At 47.2% G+C, this 16,388-nt stretch overlaps 9 protein-coding genes across 9 annotated transcripts; 6 read left to right on the plus strand and 3 right to left on the minus strand.

Annotated features, from left to right (window-relative positions):
* Positions 1-7: 7 nt before the first annotated feature.
* On the plus strand, positions 8-1,468 carry HPODL_01464 (Acyl-CoA desaturase 1; the record flags this gene model as incomplete). The annotated part of the gene is made up of 1 exon (XM_014077975.1): positions 8-1,468. One exon carries the CDS (start codon positions 8-10, stop codon positions 1,466-1,468), a length of 1,461 nt encoding a protein of 486 aa, XP_013933450.1.
* A 172-nt stretch (positions 1,469-1,640) lies between these two features.
* Positions 1,641-3,296, plus strand: HPODL_01465 (uncharacterized protein; the record flags this gene model as incomplete). The annotated part of the gene is made up of 1 exon (XM_014077976.1): positions 1,641-3,296. The coding sequence occupies one exon, from the start codon at positions 1,641-1,643 to the stop codon at positions 3,294-3,296; it is 1,656 nt and encodes a 551-aa protein (XP_013933451.1).
* Positions 3,297-3,320: 24 nt separating this feature from the next.
* Positions 3,321-4,067, minus strand: HPODL_01466 (Mitochondrial nuclease; the record flags this gene model as incomplete). Its single annotated transcript, XM_014077977.1, has 1 exon — positions 3,321-4,067. One exon carries the CDS (start codon positions 4,065-4,067, stop codon positions 3,321-3,323), a length of 747 nt encoding a protein of 248 aa, XP_013933452.1.
* A 697-nt stretch (positions 4,068-4,764) lies between these two features.
* HPODL_01467 (uncharacterized protein) lies at positions 4,765-6,606 on the plus strand (the record flags this gene model as incomplete). Its single annotated transcript, XM_014077978.1, has 1 exon — positions 4,765-6,606. One exon carries the CDS (start codon positions 4,765-4,767, stop codon positions 6,604-6,606), a length of 1,842 nt encoding a protein of 613 aa, XP_013933453.1.
* Positions 6,607-6,687: 81 nt separating this feature from the next.
* Positions 6,688-8,193, plus strand: HPODL_01468 (Nucleolar protein 58; the record flags this gene model as incomplete). Its single annotated transcript, XM_014077979.1, has 1 exon — positions 6,688-8,193. The coding sequence occupies one exon, from the start codon at positions 6,688-6,690 to the stop codon at positions 8,191-8,193; it is 1,506 nt and encodes a 501-aa protein (XP_013933454.1).
* A 604-nt stretch (positions 8,194-8,797) lies between these two features.
* HPODL_01469 (Protein STB2) lies at positions 8,798-11,254 on the minus strand (the record flags this gene model as incomplete). The annotated part of the gene is made up of 1 exon (XM_014077980.1): positions 8,798-11,254. One exon carries the CDS (start codon positions 11,252-11,254, stop codon positions 8,798-8,800), a length of 2,457 nt encoding a protein of 818 aa, XP_013933455.1.
* Positions 11,255-11,339: 85 nt separating this feature from the next.
* Positions 11,340-13,949, plus strand: HPODL_01470 (V-type proton ATPase subunit a, vacuolar isoform; the record flags this gene model as incomplete). Its single annotated transcript, XM_014077981.1, has 1 exon — positions 11,340-13,949. One exon carries the CDS (start codon positions 11,340-11,342, stop codon positions 13,947-13,949), a length of 2,610 nt encoding a protein of 869 aa, XP_013933456.1.
* Positions 13,950-14,019: 70 nt separating this feature from the next.
* On the plus strand, positions 14,020-14,964 carry HPODL_01471 (Mitotic exit network regulator, forms GTPase-activating Bfa1p-Bub2p complex; the record flags this gene model as incomplete). The annotated part of the gene is made up of 1 exon (XM_014077982.1): positions 14,020-14,964. One exon carries the CDS (start codon positions 14,020-14,022, stop codon positions 14,962-14,964), a length of 945 nt encoding a protein of 314 aa, XP_013933457.1.
* HPODL_01472 (Splicing factor U2af large subunit A) lies at positions 14,961-16,361 on the minus strand (the record flags this gene model as incomplete). The annotated part of the gene is made up of 1 exon (XM_014077983.1): positions 14,961-16,361. The coding sequence occupies one exon, from the start codon at positions 16,359-16,361 to the stop codon at positions 14,961-14,963; it is 1,401 nt and encodes a 466-aa protein (XP_013933458.1).
* Between the last annotated feature and the right edge of the window lie 27 nt (positions 16,362-16,388).

The following is a 16,388-nucleotide window of genomic DNA, read 5'->3' on the forward strand; positions in this document are numbered from 1 at the left end:
CACGAAAATGTCAGCACTGGATTCTGTGGACCTATCCACTGCTAATGCTGTGGCTGCAGGTACCAACAAGCCTGCCAAGAGAATAGTGGCTTATGGCATTGGAGGAAAGTTGATGGGAACCAAGTCTATGACAGATGTCACAGCTGAAGAGCTGAGCAAAGATTCGGTGGCAATGATGCTTGCTAAAGACAGGGAGCTAAAGAATAAATATCTGAAGCAGAAACATATCAGCGAACAGCCATGGACTTGGGAGAACTGGCACCGTCACATCAATTGGCTCAACTTCATCTTGGTGCTTGCTGTTCCACTAGCAGGACTGATCTCCACCAAATGGGTTCCTTTGAAGCTTCACACTTTTGTGACCGCAGTCATACTGTACTGCTTTGGTGGTCTCTCCATCACCGCTGGATATCACAGACACTGGGCTCACAGAGCCTATGATTGCAGATTGCCTGTGAAAATCTTTTTCGCCCTCTTTGGAGCTTCTGCTGTTGAAGGATCCATCAAGATGTGGGGACATCAGCACAGGGTTCACCACAGATACACAGACACGCCAAGAGATCCATACGATGCGAAGAGGGGTTTCTGGTATTCTCATATGGGATGGATGCTTTTGGTGCCAAACCCAAGATACAAGGCAAGAGCCGACATTAGCGATTTGCTCGATGACTGGGTTGTCAGAGTTCAGCATAGACACTACTTGTTGCTCATGGTGGTCATGGCATTCCTATTCCCCGCCGTCCTGACTCACTATCTATTCAATGACTTCTGGGGTGGATTTATCTACGCTGGATTGCTAAGAGCCGTGTTCATTCAGCAGGCAACCTTCTGTGTGAACTCGCTTGCCCATTGGATTGGAGAACAACCATTTGACGACAGAAGAACTCCAAGAGACCACATTCTGACCGCTCTCGTCACCTTTGGAGAAGGATACCATAACTTCCACCACGAATTCCCATCAGATTACAGAAACGCACTGAAATGGTACCAATATGATCCAACCAAGGTGGTTATCTACCTTCTCTCCAAGGTTGGACTTGCATATAACCTGAAGAGATTTTCGCAAAACGCTATTGACCAGGGTATCTTACAACAGCAACAGAAGAAGCTGGATAGAATGAGAGCCAAGCTTAACTGGGGTCCACAGCTTAGTGAGCTGCCAGTGTGGGATAAGTCCACATTCTTTGAGAAGGCCAAAGAACAAAAAGGACTGGTTATTATTTCGGGCATTGTGCATGACTGCTCCAACTTCCTTACGGAGCACCCGGGCGGACAAGCTCTCCTTAAAACCTCCTTTGGTAAAGATGCTACAATGGCCTTCAATGGAGGTGTGTATGCCCACTCGAACGCTGCTCACAACTTGTTGGCTACTATGAGAGTTGCTGTCATCAGGGATGGCGGAGCTAATGGAGACACCTTCGACGCGCAATTGCGGTATCTCGCCAGCAAGGAAAACAAAAAGGAGTAGAGGGACCCGCGGTTATTGATTTCATGATTTCTGTTGAGACGACGAAAATATGAAAAATAACGGATGTTATATAGGATATGCACCCCTTTTTAGGATATGTTTTTTTTTCTTCACCTAAATGTAAATAAAAAAAGCGTGGACTTTTTTTGTTGTTGTGGATACATCACTTTTCATGAGCTCACGCGTATTTTTCAAGTCAGCCACGTACGATCCGTCAACAGAACTTCCTCTTTATGTTCTTGACACCACACTTTTCCCCTCTTTGTCCAATGAACGCCAGATAGCGCAATTAGCGGAACGAATCGTTTCCCAGATGCCGGCAGAAGATCACTGCTTGGCTCTTTTAGCTGGAGGGTTCTGTGATTACGATAACGACCAGGCCACTTCATTCAAAGTGCCATTGAACCTGGTCAAGCTGTTCAACCTCATTCCATCACAAAATAAAAGATATCTCTACAAGGTGTACTTGGTACACGGAAGTAACTGGATCGTGAAGTCTGTTGTAGACTTCTTCAAAAGGTTTTGGAATTTCACGAGGCAGATCGTCTATTGTGAGAATCTGTCCATCTTGGCCCAACATATCGATATCACCAAGATTCCCATTTCCCTCACCTGCTACCTTGTGGATAAAATTGTATACAGCAACGACCGCATCGTTCTCAATAGACAATTCCCAAAAATATATGGAGTGCCATTGAACCTGTCGCATGGGTTGGCATTCAAACAGTTCTCGAAAGTTTACAACAATCTTCTCTCATACATGACAACCAAGCATCTGGATAAACAATTAACGCCGGAAGAATGGGTGATGTTGATTAAGGGTGGACAGTTGAAGCACGAAACTCTTGTTGCTGTCGAGATATTTAGCGACGCTCTCAGCCGTGACCAGCGGCTGTGTTTGTCCGATTTCTCGTTCCTGGAGCATTATCTCATCCTTGAGAAATTCATTGCTCAGCTGAGCGAATCTGACCAGCCACTTGTTCCTCTGGATGTACTCACCAAGTACAATTACGACTTTTCACGGCTGGAAGATTTGAACACAGCTCTTGGTGAGTTATTGTCTTTCAAGTATCCTGTCTCCAAAAGACCGGTTTTGAAGTCTCTTAACAATTCAACTCCGATATTGAACGTCCAGCGTCTCAATTACGACAATAGCTATATTTTGGTGAAGCTGTTAGTGCTTATGCAGCGTCTAGCCGTCAAATTGTCCCATGAAGAAACCGAGCCTCAAGCAAAAAACATTTCGCAGATGAAAGAGAGACAGAATCTGCGGTTGATTTTGTCTTTCACGAAAATCTTGTACAACGAGCGGCCCCACCAAGAGCTCGACAATGGGTTTGACTCATTATTCAAATTCCTGTGCTCGCTTTTCCGCAATTACGATAAGGTGCTTGTGAACGGACATCAGTTGAGAGATTTTGAGAACCTAATCAGCATGGATGACATTTTGGACTTTGAGAAGAAAGAGGTCACAGATAGTCCAATGGAGCGAAAGATAAGATATAAAGTGCGCAAAGTCGAGCCACCAACGCCTCCGGTGGCTCGCAAAACCAAGGATCGGAAGCCGGAAATAGAGGTGGATGAACAATTTGAAGATTTCGTTTTCGAGTCCGGAAAACAGAAAGTCTCGGATAAGCTGCGAAATGAGCTTCTGAGGCCTTCTGAGCAGCTGACCTCTAAACTGGTAAAATACACAGAAAAAGATCTGTTGTTTCAGCAGAGCCAGCAAAAGACTAGAGATGCCACTGGCACGTTTCGTGTCGCTCGCGGACGCAACGTCAGTCGGCTAACACAATTATACGAACAGAAATTACTAGAAACTATTTGATATCTATTCAACATATCTATTGCATTATTCAGATGGTAGAGCTTTGACGGTATCGTTGAACTCTCGCACGATAATGTTACAGCTAAATTCTTTGCACAGTTGTTTTTTCTTGTTATCAGGCACCATTTTCAGGAATTCCAGGCCCGAAGAGCGCTCTAGTGCATCAACAGGCACTTCAAAAGAAGTGAGAGGAACCTCATTAGGGATGACAGCATTGGGCATCACGAAGGCCGCAACTGCAATATCGTCAGAGTTGGGACTTCTTTTAAACGACTTTTCTGCCACGATCAGCTTGAAAAAGTGCGTGGGAACAGCAATATTTGGTGGATTGCCAATAACCTCGTACGTGACCTTGTATTTTCCGTCAACAGGGTCTTTTTTAGGAAGGTACAACGGGCCAGTAACGACTCTGACAGAACCGTAGCCAGTAGTTAGTCTTCTCACGAAATCCTCAAAGTGTGCCCAGTAGTCTCTGTTGAAACCGGCTCCTACCTGGGGAGACATGTTTGTGAGGTAGAACGTTTCGTCCATGGCTACTTGGGAAAATTTGGCGTCCGCAGCAGGAGCTTGATGTCCTCTGTCGTACCCTGATCTGAAGTAATCTCGCAGAAATCCGCGAAACTTCATTGGAATTTGCTCATCTTCTTTGAACACAGAGTTCTTACGGTCCCCTCCCCCCGAAGCATCACGCTTCAATGACTCGGGAGTGATATGTTCCACGACGTAATATGGATTTCTTTTCTGACGGTCGTACACCGAGACGAATTCCATTCTGGTTTCAAGGTCATGGACAGGTCCAGGGAACCCGTATGCAAAAAAACCAGCTGGATTCACTGTAGTATCCGCAGCTGGCAGGTTTCCTGGCTTGGAAGAAGCAGGAACGCGTCCTGATCCCGGCGGAACGCTTCCAGGAAAAGCCGGAGCTCCAGGGGCAGACGGAGCGGCAGTGGAACTCTTATCGCCGCCAGCCCAGAAAAAATAGCTTAGGGAACCTAAAGAGAACAGAGGAATTGAATGGATAGGACGAAACATGGAACTGAGAGACTGGAACTGAATAAATACAAATCAAGGCTGTGAGTGTGTTGGAAAAAAATCCTATGGCCTTTTGTAAAATGACAGATCCAAAATATTTCTGAAAAATATAAACCTGGAAAACCAAAACTACTCGTCCAAAATGCGGCAATGGGCTTTTATCGCCGGACGATATAAGCCTCATACGAGGCCACACGTACCCGTAATGAGTGGGTTTGGTTCAATACGCAATTTGTGGACAGCAGTGTACTCTTTGGAACAGAAAAAAGCGTATGAGACCCTCCTCGAACAACTAGATACCTTGCATTCCGATGAGACACCGGTGACTCGAACAAGCATACACCGAAATATTGATAAGCTTCCCAACAAGTACGACTTGTTGGGATATCTTATACGCACTGACAATAAATCCCGCGCCCAGCATTTACTTTCCACCATGACTCGCAACCTTGTTCTTATAAACGCTGCCAACTTGTACATAGCGAAGTCATATGATCTATTTGTTTCCGAGAATGATATGGTTTTTAAGCACATCAAAAGGATGATCCCGCGAACGTTGGATCCTCGAAGTAGAAGGCTACTGCAGCGACTCGATACTGATAAACCGATTAACGTGATGGTTGCAATTTACCGAATGGCTATCTGTCTTGATCTGCACCTTTTGGCTGCTCAGATAATCCGCGAGACTGTGTGGCAATCTTTCCAGACCGGAATGGGCTCTTTTTTGGAACTGCTTAATTACCATAACATCTCACTATATATTGATCTGACGTGCGTCAAACATCCGCAAACAGACGCGCAAGACTTAAGACAGGTGTTCCATATTGTCTCGCTTTACGATATGGCAGTTACCAAACATAACAGCAGAGAAATTAAACAGATTCCATTGTATCCATTCACCTCGTCGCAAATCACGGCTATCCTGGAGAAGGCATCATCCAAGGGCTCTGACACAGAACTTTGCAGGCTCGTGATACGCGAGTTGGGTTCAAAGCTCGCTGGAAATGGAGAACTCTTTTCTCGCTATTCTTCGAATACAGATACCAAGACAATGACAGAAATTGGCTACCAGAACTCAGTCGACGAGTTTCTGAGATTTTGCTACAGATTTATTGAGGAAAGGGCTTCTCGAAAAGATGCTGCCGCTGTATACAGCACATGGCTGGTAATAGAGCCGTTTCACAACGTATTTTACAATTCTGCATTAGATACCATGAACAACAACCCGCAAAATGGATATTACTATTACCATGTTATGTCGAAAATTGTGAGCTGTTTTTCCAAAAACAAACGGTACAGACACATGGTTGATAAACTGGTAATGAATCTGCCAATTGAAGCCATTAAGGTGTCGCCGGAATTAATGGCGGCTTTGATTTATCACAGCGCAAGAACAGGTAATTTCAAACTGGGGAATATTTTAATGAAACAATACACAGACGATACGCTTGGTCTGCCGACTAGATTTTCACCGAACCAGCTGAGTGCCTTGCTTGCCCTTTCGCTAAAAGAGGGTAAATACGATAGAGCCCAAGAAATTCTGAAGTTCGCTAAAGACAACCTTGTACGATTCAATGCTATTGAATTTAACGAGCTTGTCAGAGCTGCTTTGCACGACAAAAGCAATGCCACGGCAGCCTGGTCGATGATCCTTGCGGCGAATGCCAAGACTGCGAGGTATGCGTACAACTCGTACGTCACTCATATGATGGATACAAATAAGATGGATTTCGATAAGCTGAAATACATATATGACCGTGCGATAACCGGGGTGAGCGAAAAGGACGCTAATTTCTGGGACTACTGGACGCTGAACTATTTCAAGTATATCCATCGCAAATACGGCTTTCAGGCAGGGATGGCCATCTACATCCGTTGTGTATCCGAAGACCGGGTTTTTGATGGTCTTGATTACTACAAATATCAGCCTAACCCGTATCTCAGCAGACATAACAAAGTTACTCTTCGGTTGAGCGACGAAACACGCCCTTTCATTGTCCGCGACATTTTTCAGCGCGCAGTTTCCGACTACAAGCGTGCGGTCAAAGCTAACCAGGATTACACAATGGAAAAACAAGCACTGAAGGCGGTGAGCTTATGGTGCTACCACGAATGCAAACTGCTTGGACTAAAAGATTCGGACGTGGCTACAGATCTGATAAAAACAATTAACAAGAAGTCACGGCGTGTGGGAAGCAGCCGACCACAGAATGCAGACTCGTTCGAAGAAACGTTCTTGACTAATTTGCTCCAGTACGAAAAGCAGCATGGAAAATAGATCTTTGTAGCTTTTACCCGGAATAAGGCATGAAAAAAATTTCAAAAAATTTTAATAAAACTTTTCAATCCTGTTTATAGCATGGCATACGTTCTGACAGAGACAGCGGCTGGATACGCCCTGCTGAAGGCGTCGGACAAGAAGATCTACAAGTCGCAGAGCTTGATTCAGGAGCTCAACAGCACCGATAAGGTTCTCAAACAGTTCAAGATCGCTGCATTCTCCAAGTTCAACTCTGCTGCCAATGCTCTCGAGGAGGCCTCTGCAGTGATAGAAGGCAAGGTTTCTCCTCAGCTGCAGAAGCTTCTCGACGAAGCTAAGCAGGAGAAAAAGGCCCCTCTTCTTGTTTCGGACACCAAGCTGGCCAATGCCATCAACAAGCTCGGACTCAACTGGTCTGTGGTGAGTGATGCTGCAACCTTAGATATCTACAGAGCCGTCAGAGAACACCTTCCAGAACTTCTTCCCGGTATGACGGACAAAGATCTGTCGACCATGTCGCTTGGTTTGGCTCACTCCATTGGCAGACACAAGCTCAAGTTCAGTGCCGACAAGGTGGATGTGATGATTGTGCAGGCCATTGCTTTGCTTGACGACTTGGACAAGGAGCTCAATACCTATGCCATGAGATGTAAGGAATGGTACGGATGGCATTTCCCGGAGCTGGCCAAGATCGTTGTTGATTCCGTGGCCTTTGCCAGAGTTATTCTGACTATGGGTGTGAGATCGAATGCTTCCAGCACCGACTTCAGCGAGATCTTGCCCGAAGAGGTTGAGGCCCAGGTCAAGGCTGCTGCCGAGGTTTCTATGGGAACTGAGATCACCGAGGACGATCTGAGCAACATCAAGGCATTGGCAGAGCAGATTGTTGAGTTTGCTGCTTACAGAGAACAATTGTCGAACTACCTGTCTTCTAGAATGAAGGCTATTGCGCCTAATTTGACCTCTCTGGTTGGTGAGCTTGTTGGAGCTAGATTGATTGCCCATGCTGGATCGCTAATGTCTCTTGCCAAGGCCCCAGCCTCGACCATCCAAATTCTGGGATCCGAAAAAGCTCTGTTTAGAGCTCTCAAGACCAAGCACGACACGCCAAAATACGGTCTTTTGTACCATGCATCTCTCATTGGACAGGCTTCGGGAAGAAACAAGGGTAAGATTGCCAGAGTGCTTGCTGCCAAGGCTGCTGTTGCTTTGAGATATGACGCCTTATCTGAAGACAGGGATGATTCTGGAGACTACGGACTGTCTGTGAGGGCCAAGGTGGAGTCTAGATTGAGCGCTTTGGAAGGAAGGGACTTGAGAACAACCAATATCGTTAAGGAGCAGAAGAAGGTGGATCTGGCTCCAATCAAGGAGTATAATGCTGACGCCGATACCATGGATGTTGCCGATTCTGATGACGAGGATGAAGAAGAGGTGAAGGAGAAGGAGAAAAAGGAGAAGAAGGAAAAGAAAGAAAAGAAGGAAAAGAAAGAGAAGAAGGAAAAGAAAGAGAAGAAGGATAAGAAAGAGAAGAAAGAGAAGAAGCGTAAGAGAGACGACGACGACGAGAAGAAAGAGAAGAAGGAGAAGAAGGCCAAGAAATGAAGGTAGAATGGGCAGATTGTAGAAATTTGTTCTCGCTAGTTATATATATTTGATTTAATGCGAAAAAAAAATGTGTAAATGTTTATTTGTTATGTCCTCAGATCTGGCACAAGTGAAACATTTGCTGAATCGCTTATTTCTGGGACTGAGCGATGAATATTCAGAGAATGAGAAACTGCTGTCGCAAGTAAAGGACTTTTGCCGCAAAAATGACCTCAATTATCAGAATTTGATGGCCAAAGAGTCTCAAGGCACACCTGCTCGTCTGTCTCGAGAGGACAGCGAAATATACTATTTGGAGAAACAGAAGCGTGCGTTGTTATCTCGTCTGCAGAAAGAAGAGTATTTCTCGTCGAAATTTGAGGCTATTCTCGAGAAACACCGTCAGTTAGTGACGTTGCTCAAGGATAACGTACAAAACAAAGCCGTGTTTGACGCCGAGTACTCGAAAGTGTACAAAAACCTCGTGGATCAAAGATTGGCAGATTACGACTCCAACATTACATTTTTGAACCAGCAGATCGACAAGGCCAGAAACGACTACCAGAAAACTGTTGAAAAGTTAAGAACAGATGCAGAGACGCTAAATAAGGAACTTGGGTAGCTATTTGCTTTTGTGGGAAATGCTCTCATCGCCCTGATACAATTTCTCCAGAAAGTGAGCAACACGCTCATTCCTATCAATGAGCTTCCACTGTTCTTCAATGCGGGTATTATCCACGTTGCGGAACAAGTAAAACCACCAGATGCTCAAATAGTTGAGAATGATGGAAATCAGCAAATGGGGCTTGTTCAAAGCGACTTTGAAACTGACTTTTTGCGGTTTTTCAATTTTCGAGGTCTGTAAAGATTCTTGTTTGGTTTTCAGTTCATTGATCTTACTCTCAAGCGAGGCCATCTTGAAATCATTGAGGTTCTTCAAACTGGTTTCCACCTCCTTGGTTTTCTGGAGCAGCAAACGCAACTCATACTTTAGCCGGGCATTGATCTTATAATTTTTCACGAGTTTGTCGTTGACATCGTGAGATCTCTTTGCCAGCTTGGAGTATTCGCTTTTCGAGTTCTCATATTCAGCAGTATATTTTGAAAGCCGAAGCCTGTCTAGCAATTGCAGCTTTGATTCCTCCACCGACTGTTTGAATGAGTTTGATCTTTTCACAATGCCAACCTTATACGTGCGCAACAGTTTCAGATAATCCAAAGCCATTGTCTCCATTGAAAATACCTCAGCAGTTGGAATCTCGTCAAAATCGTTCGTCAGTTGTTCTTGGATTAAAGACAATGAGTTAGCGCGCCTCAATCTGAGCGCCCTTGATTGAAGCGTCGCTTGCGAATGCAGAATGCTATTATTGACATGTTCGTTGGATGACTGAAGGTCGATCGTATGCACGTTGAGGTCACTTTCGATAGAGGGAATGGAGTGTCTCCTTTTCAGTCTCGCGTTGAACTGGTTGATCTGCGTGTCGTCCTGCTTCTCGAAGGAGTCTTCATAGTACGAGTTCATTCGTGGCCGCATGTCGGGTGCAATATCGCTATCCTGGAAGCTTCCACCAATGATCAGTCGCTTTGATTTCTGTTTGCGCAACGGCTCGTCGTACGTCCTGACTCTATCTGCCGACGACGACATCAGCGATGGCTCTAGTGCTTTGGCACTGGAAGAAATGGTGTTCATTTCCGAATCAGTTCCTGAGTCGTCAAGCATCAAGGGAGGCGTGTACGGCAGGTGTGCGGCTCGGTGGTGTTTTGCTAGCGACGCTAAACAGTACCGGTCGAGATCAGGCTCGTGTCCTTTGCATTTCCACAAATAATTGAGCCGCTTACCATGTGCGAGCTGGATGATCTGTTCCAGGTCCTGGCAATTGTAAAGTCTCTTGGAAGCAGGAACTTCCTGCTCTTTGTTCAATTTTTTGTTATTAGTGGGAGAGATCTTCAGCGTTTGCAACGTCTTACCAGAGGTGAAGTCTACAACAGTATCTTTGACCATTTTTCTCACTTTGTGAAGATCTTTGGCAAACGTCTGGTTGGATTTGGCCGAGTTGCAGAATTGCAAGAGTTTGGTGATGGTCTCAAGATCAAACTTACCTGAGTAAGCGTCGCTCCGTCCGGGGTGGTTTTTGATTTTCTGAGCTCTCTGGAACTGTATGATGGCTATGCGGATTTTCTCGTGGTCCAGAGGGTCCTTTGGGACGCTGATGTTGTTTCCTGCTGTCTCCAAAATAGATTTAAGAATGAGTGTGAAGCCGAGTATCGTGAGGATGGACGCAGACAGCGAGCAGCACGAGTTTGGACGTAGTGTTTCCTCGCATCCCGGAATTTGCAAGATCATCGCCCACCAGCGAGAAATCGCATCCTCTGTCTTTTCGCAGAGCAGTCCGTCGCAAAACTGCGCATCTAATAAATCGTAATAATAAAGAAATGTCTGCACCACAGCAATAATTTCTCGAACAGCGTACATCAGCGACACCTCTTGCGGGATTTGAAACAGATTGCGGAACTTGTCCTCAACCGTTTTCGTCGGCATGCAGATTGCCAGCGCGCTTCTCGTGCCACAGCCCAGTTTTTTGAGGTTATAGTTTACCACGAACGTGGTGTAGAGCTCGTGGATATCTCCCTGCGGGAGCGGGATGAGAGTCATCGACGACTCCAGCTGTGACAAATTCGTGATGTAGATGATTCCCTGGTCAGTCTCTGTGGGCGAAGAGTACTTCGACTCGAGCAGCTCAGTAATATATTGACGGAACGCCCGTGGCCATTTTATCGGGTCATTGAGTATCTGGACCTTGCGGCATATGATCGAGTCTTTGGAGTCTCCCGTATATGTGACGACCGTGTTTTTGTTAGATCGCTGGGAAATCCATTGCTCCACAATGTACGCTTCGTAGCCCACCATCCGGATGCTGCCTATGTCCTTGATCACTCCCTCGTACCCAACCAAAGTCTCCTTGAAATGCTCACATGTGTGCCAGTCTGCAATCAAAAACGTGGTGTACAGATCCTGGTCCGGGGTGGAGTCCGAAGAGCCCAGAAACGTGGAGTCGTAAGAGGCTGCGGAGACGGACATAAATAGTATTTGATCAAAACGGGTGTCGTGTGCGGCGCACATATTTAGAATCTTCTGTGCTGTTAAAATATTAAATCTCTAAGCCATGAGTACAGAGTCCAAAGAGGCGATCTTCCGGTCGGCAGACATGCTGCTGGTCCAGTTCTACATAGCCTCGGAGATTTCGCGAGACTGTGTTTCTGTGCTGGGCCAGCTGGGCAACGTCCAGTTCCGCGATATGAACCAACACGTGAACGCCTTCCAGAGGTCCTTTGTCAAGGAGATTCGCCGGTTAGACAACACACAGCGCCAATTGAGGTATCTGGACAACGTGATCAAGAAGCAGCAGGTACACGTTCCCGTTGTTTCGTGGGATCACCTCGTGGTGCCGTCGGGAAAGTATACGGCCGATCCATCCCGGGGCCCGTCCAAATCGCAGATCGACGACCTGGTGGAAGTGGTGGAGCACTACGAGCAGAACATCCGCCACATGGACGAGAACTACGAGCAGCTCGTAAACAGCTCGGCCTCCCTGCTGGAGCACCGCCTTGTTTTACAGGGTACAAGACGATTCTTCGACAATAGACTAAGTTTGGAACTTGCCGACGACAACTCGCCATTGAGCCATCTGCACGAACCGGAGGACGAGACGGACCAGCTTTTGATGGACGACCGGCTTTTGGAGAATGGCCACCACGGCGAGGCTGCGGAGCTCAACATTATGGGGTCCACCATGAATTTCATCTGCGGGACTATTGAAAGCAGCAAGTTTCTGACGCTCCAGCGCATCTTGTGGCGTGTTTTGCGCGGCAACCTGTACATTAACCACGTGCCTATAGAGGAGCCGATTCTGGATCCCAAGACTAACCAACATAAAGACAAGTACATTTTTCTCATTTTCACGCATGGAGAGACGCTAATTTCCCGGTGCAAAAAAATCGTGGAGTCGCTTGATGGAACCTTGTATCCTGTTGACAGCGACTACGAGGTCTTCAATTCGCAGATAAACGAGATCAACACGAAAATAAGAGACCTGAACGAAGTCACCGAGCACACTCGGGACCGGCTATTGTTGGAGCTAAAGGAGGTGGCAGCAGATATCGAAAGATGGAAAATCGAGATAGCCAAGGAAAAAAGCATCTACTCGGTTCTCAATCTGTTCAACTACGACCAGACGAGAAGGTGTCTAATCGCTGAAGGATGGATTCCGGCAAATGACCTAGGGCTCATCAAATCGTGTTTGCGCGAGGTCACCGAGACGTCCGGCACAGATATCAACTCTGTGGTCAACGTGATCAACACGAATAAGACGCCGCCGACGTTCCACCGTACGAACAAGTTCACAGAAGCGTTCCAAAGCATTATCGACGCCTATGGAATTGCCACGTACCAGGAAGTGAACCCTGGACTGGCGGCGGTGGTGACCTTCCCGTTCATGTTTGCGATCATGTTTGGAGATGTGGGGCATGGTACTATTCTGTTTCTGGCTGCTCTGGTGCTGGTGCTAAACGAGAGAAAAATAGGCGCAATGAAGAATAGAGACGAGATTTTTGACATGGCATACACGGGCCGCTACATTTTGGTTCTGATGGGTGTTTTTTCCATTTATACGGGATTCCTCTACAACGATGTGTTCTCGAAATCAATGACATTCTTCAAGTCCGGCTGGAAGTGGCCAGACACCTGGAAAGAAGGCGATACCATCACAGGCACACAGAGGGGAGTATATCCGATTGGGTTGGACCCGGCATGGCATGGAACCGAAAACAACCTGCTGTTCACCAACTCTTACAAGATGAAGCTTTCAATTCTAATGGGATTCGCGCACATGTCGTACTCGTTCTACTTTTCGCTTGTGAACTATAAATTTTTCAATTCCAGGGTCGACGTAATTGGAAACTTTGTGCCGGGCCTGTTGTTCATGCAAAGCATCTTTGGCTATCTTTCGCTCACAATAATCTACAAATGGTGTGTTGATTGGATCAAGATCGGCAAAGCTCCGCCAAGCCTGCTCAACATGCTTATTAACATGTTTCTGTCGCCAGGAACCATCGAAGACCAACTGTATCCAGGACAGGGTTTCGTTCAAGTTGTACTTGTTCTTATCGCATTGGTGTGTGTTCCCTGGCTTCTCCTATACAAGCCGCTTACGCTGAAAAGAATGAACGCACAGTCCGTGGAGCTGGGATACACGGATCTGCACGAGTACAACCAGGCTGTGCAGCTGGCAGCCAACGAAGAAGTAAGCCCGACTCAGTCGCATGACAACTCGCTGGGCGAAGACTTTTTCCTGGTCGACGACTCCGACGAGCCGGAAGAACATTTTGAGTTTGGAGACGTGATGATCCACCAGGTGATCCATACGATCGAGTTTTGTCTGAACTGCGTCTCGCACACGGCCTCATATCTTCGACTCTGGGCGCTGTCGCTCGCGCACAACCAACTTTCGGCCGTTTTGTGGGACATGACCATCTCCAATTCCTTTGTCTCCTACAAGGAAAAGGGCTTTGCGGGCTGCGTGATGGTCTTCCTGCTCTTTGGCATGTGGTTTGTGCTGACAGTCTGTATCTTGGTGGTCATGGAGGGCACGTCTGCCATGCTCCATTCTCTGCGACTGCACTGGGTCGAGGCCATGTCCAAGTTCTTTGAAGGCGAGGGCTATGCGTACACTCCGTTTTCGTTCTACAAAATTCTGACCGAGTCAGAAGCTGTGTAGAAGCTGGAAAAATATATCTCCAGGCTGTGTATTATTTACATATAACAAAACTAGAATTAAATATTAATTCATGAAGGAAAAGAAGGGAAGACGCAAGGACGCAATCGAACGATTTATCGAATCGAACCAAACGGTCGTGCTCTCCAGTCTCAACCAGCTGCGATACACCATCCTATGTGAGGGCCTTCCGAAGGATAACGGATTGTGTCCGTACAGAACGTATGTTTGGTCCATACTTCTGCGAGTCGAGCCTCTAGACGTCGACTACTACGCCAACCTGGTCGACCGCGGGCCGTCGAATGTGTTCGCAAAAATCCAAAACGACGCATTCCGCACCTTTCAAAAAGACGAGGAGTTCAGCCGCAAAGTGTCCACGAGTGTTTTGATGCGCATCCTAAACTCGCACGCTCTGGAAATCGAAAGCCTCGAGCTGCACAACTCGGCCGGAGCGCCCGCGTCGCCTTACGTCCAAGGAATGAATATCTTGGCGGCACCGTTTGCGTACGTTTGCAGAAGCGAAGTCGAGGCCTTTGCTCTGTACTCGCAACTGGTGAGCCGCTACATTCCAACATATACCACGCCCAACCTGCTGGGCGTTCTGAACGGTGTCAAGCTGGTGGACATTATATTACAGTTGATCGATCCTAAATTGTACAATTTTCTGAAGTCTAAGATGCTCACGGCCAAGATCTACGCCCTTCCGTCTGTGCTCACGCTGAGCGCATGTACGCCGCCCTTAGACCAGGTGCTCGAGCTTTGGGATTTTTTGTTCAGCTACGGCGTGCATCTGAATATATTCTTCGTGGTGGCCCAGACGATTCTGATAAGGGACGAGCTACTCAAGTCGGCCAATCCTATGCTGTTGCTGAGAGAGCTGCCGCGACTGGACGCGCGCAAGATTATCAAGCTATCGCTCACCTTTGTGAAACAGACCCCAGACCAGCTGTATGACATAATCGTGAGACACGCAAGGGAGAACGTGGAGGAAGAAATCGCCAGCTGGGAGAGCAGCTAGAACAGCGCCCTGCTGAAGTCTTCTGTCTCGTAAAACGCCGCCAGGATGGTGCGCCCGTTGAATTTGCGTCCAGCAAGAGCCTCGGCGCACTTCTGGGCCTCTTCCGACGTGGCAAACTTCACAAAAATCCTGCCCACCTCCGGTTTCGTAGGCATGCCCGGCCGGAAATCCCCCTCGGGTCTGGGAATCAGCACTTTTTCAGGATGTCCATGACAAGAACACTCAGCCTCAAAGGCCACCTTTATATCGTTGTATTTCACCGAGTCAACAAGATCCTCGACTGCGACACAGTTGAGAAATTGCACTATTTCCGAAGGCGCATGCGGGCTAATCTTATCGGACTGGAGCGCACCAAACAGTGTTTCGGCCGATAGAATGACAGCCTGCTCATACTTGCGCTCTGGATTTTCGCAGGCCCTAAAAATCTGTAGTTCTTGATCGTCTATGGCTAGTTCGTTGAGTTTAGTTAAAACCTCCGAGTCTTCACTCACCATTTCAAAAAATGCAACTCCCTTGGACTCATACGACAACTTGTCAAGCACCTGTGCCAACGAGCGCACTTTTCCTAGTGGTTGCAACAGCTCGAGCAGCTTTTCTCGTGGTGTGCCGTATGGAACGTTTCTGGCCACGTACAGCTGCGACGACTCCACCACGTCCTCCAAAGGCTCCTGCGGAACGGACGTATCGTTTGGGTTGAATACCACATATTCCTTTGGCCGCTCAAAACTCAAGGTAGTATTCAGCTCGGGCACATCAAGACCAGTCAGCGCAAAAAGCGCCGTGGCCACCGTGGAGCGCAAAGTCTGGACAATCACTGTCCTGGGATCCTGGGTCGGATGCATCTGGATCTTCACGTCTTCATAATTCACGTTCGGGACAATATTTGCAAGCAAGTAATTTTCCAAATACTTTTTTACACGTTCCAGCCGAACGACGTTGAAGTCTGCTCGCAGAATGAGTGTCTTGGCCACACGTGAGTCCAGCGGCGTCAGTTTCGAGTCCTGGAACGCCTGCGAGCGGTAATTTGTGGCAGCGTGCGATAAAAGTCTTTGTATTTCTGTCTGGTCTGTAGTTCTGGAGGGCTCGCCTGGCTCAGGGAACAGTCCGCATGCTTTGGCACGTGCAGCGCTCACTCCCTCAAATCCAGGCGCTGGTTTGTCCCACAGAGACACCCGTGCGATTTTTTCTAGCGGCGGACAGCTGTTCTGGAAGGATGACCTCCCATTAGTAGGTCTATATTCCCTATTTCGTGCATATCCTCTATCGTACCAGCCCTCTTCATAATATCCTCTCTGTTCTCTATAAGAGCCACGATGGTCTCTGTACAAGTCTCTTGTGTCTCTGTCGTTTCTGGGTCTGCGATAATCTCGACGAGGCCCTCTGGGAAGGTTTTCCATAATTTTCTGAGAAGGATTTTTTTTTTT

This window comes from Ogataea parapolymorpha, chromosome VI (assembly GCF_000187245.1).
Source record: "Ogataea parapolymorpha DL-1 chromosome VI, whole genome shotgun sequence".
NCBI classification, from domain to species: domain Eukaryota; kingdom Fungi; phylum Ascomycota; class Pichiomycetes; order Pichiales; family Pichiaceae; genus Ogataea; species Ogataea parapolymorpha.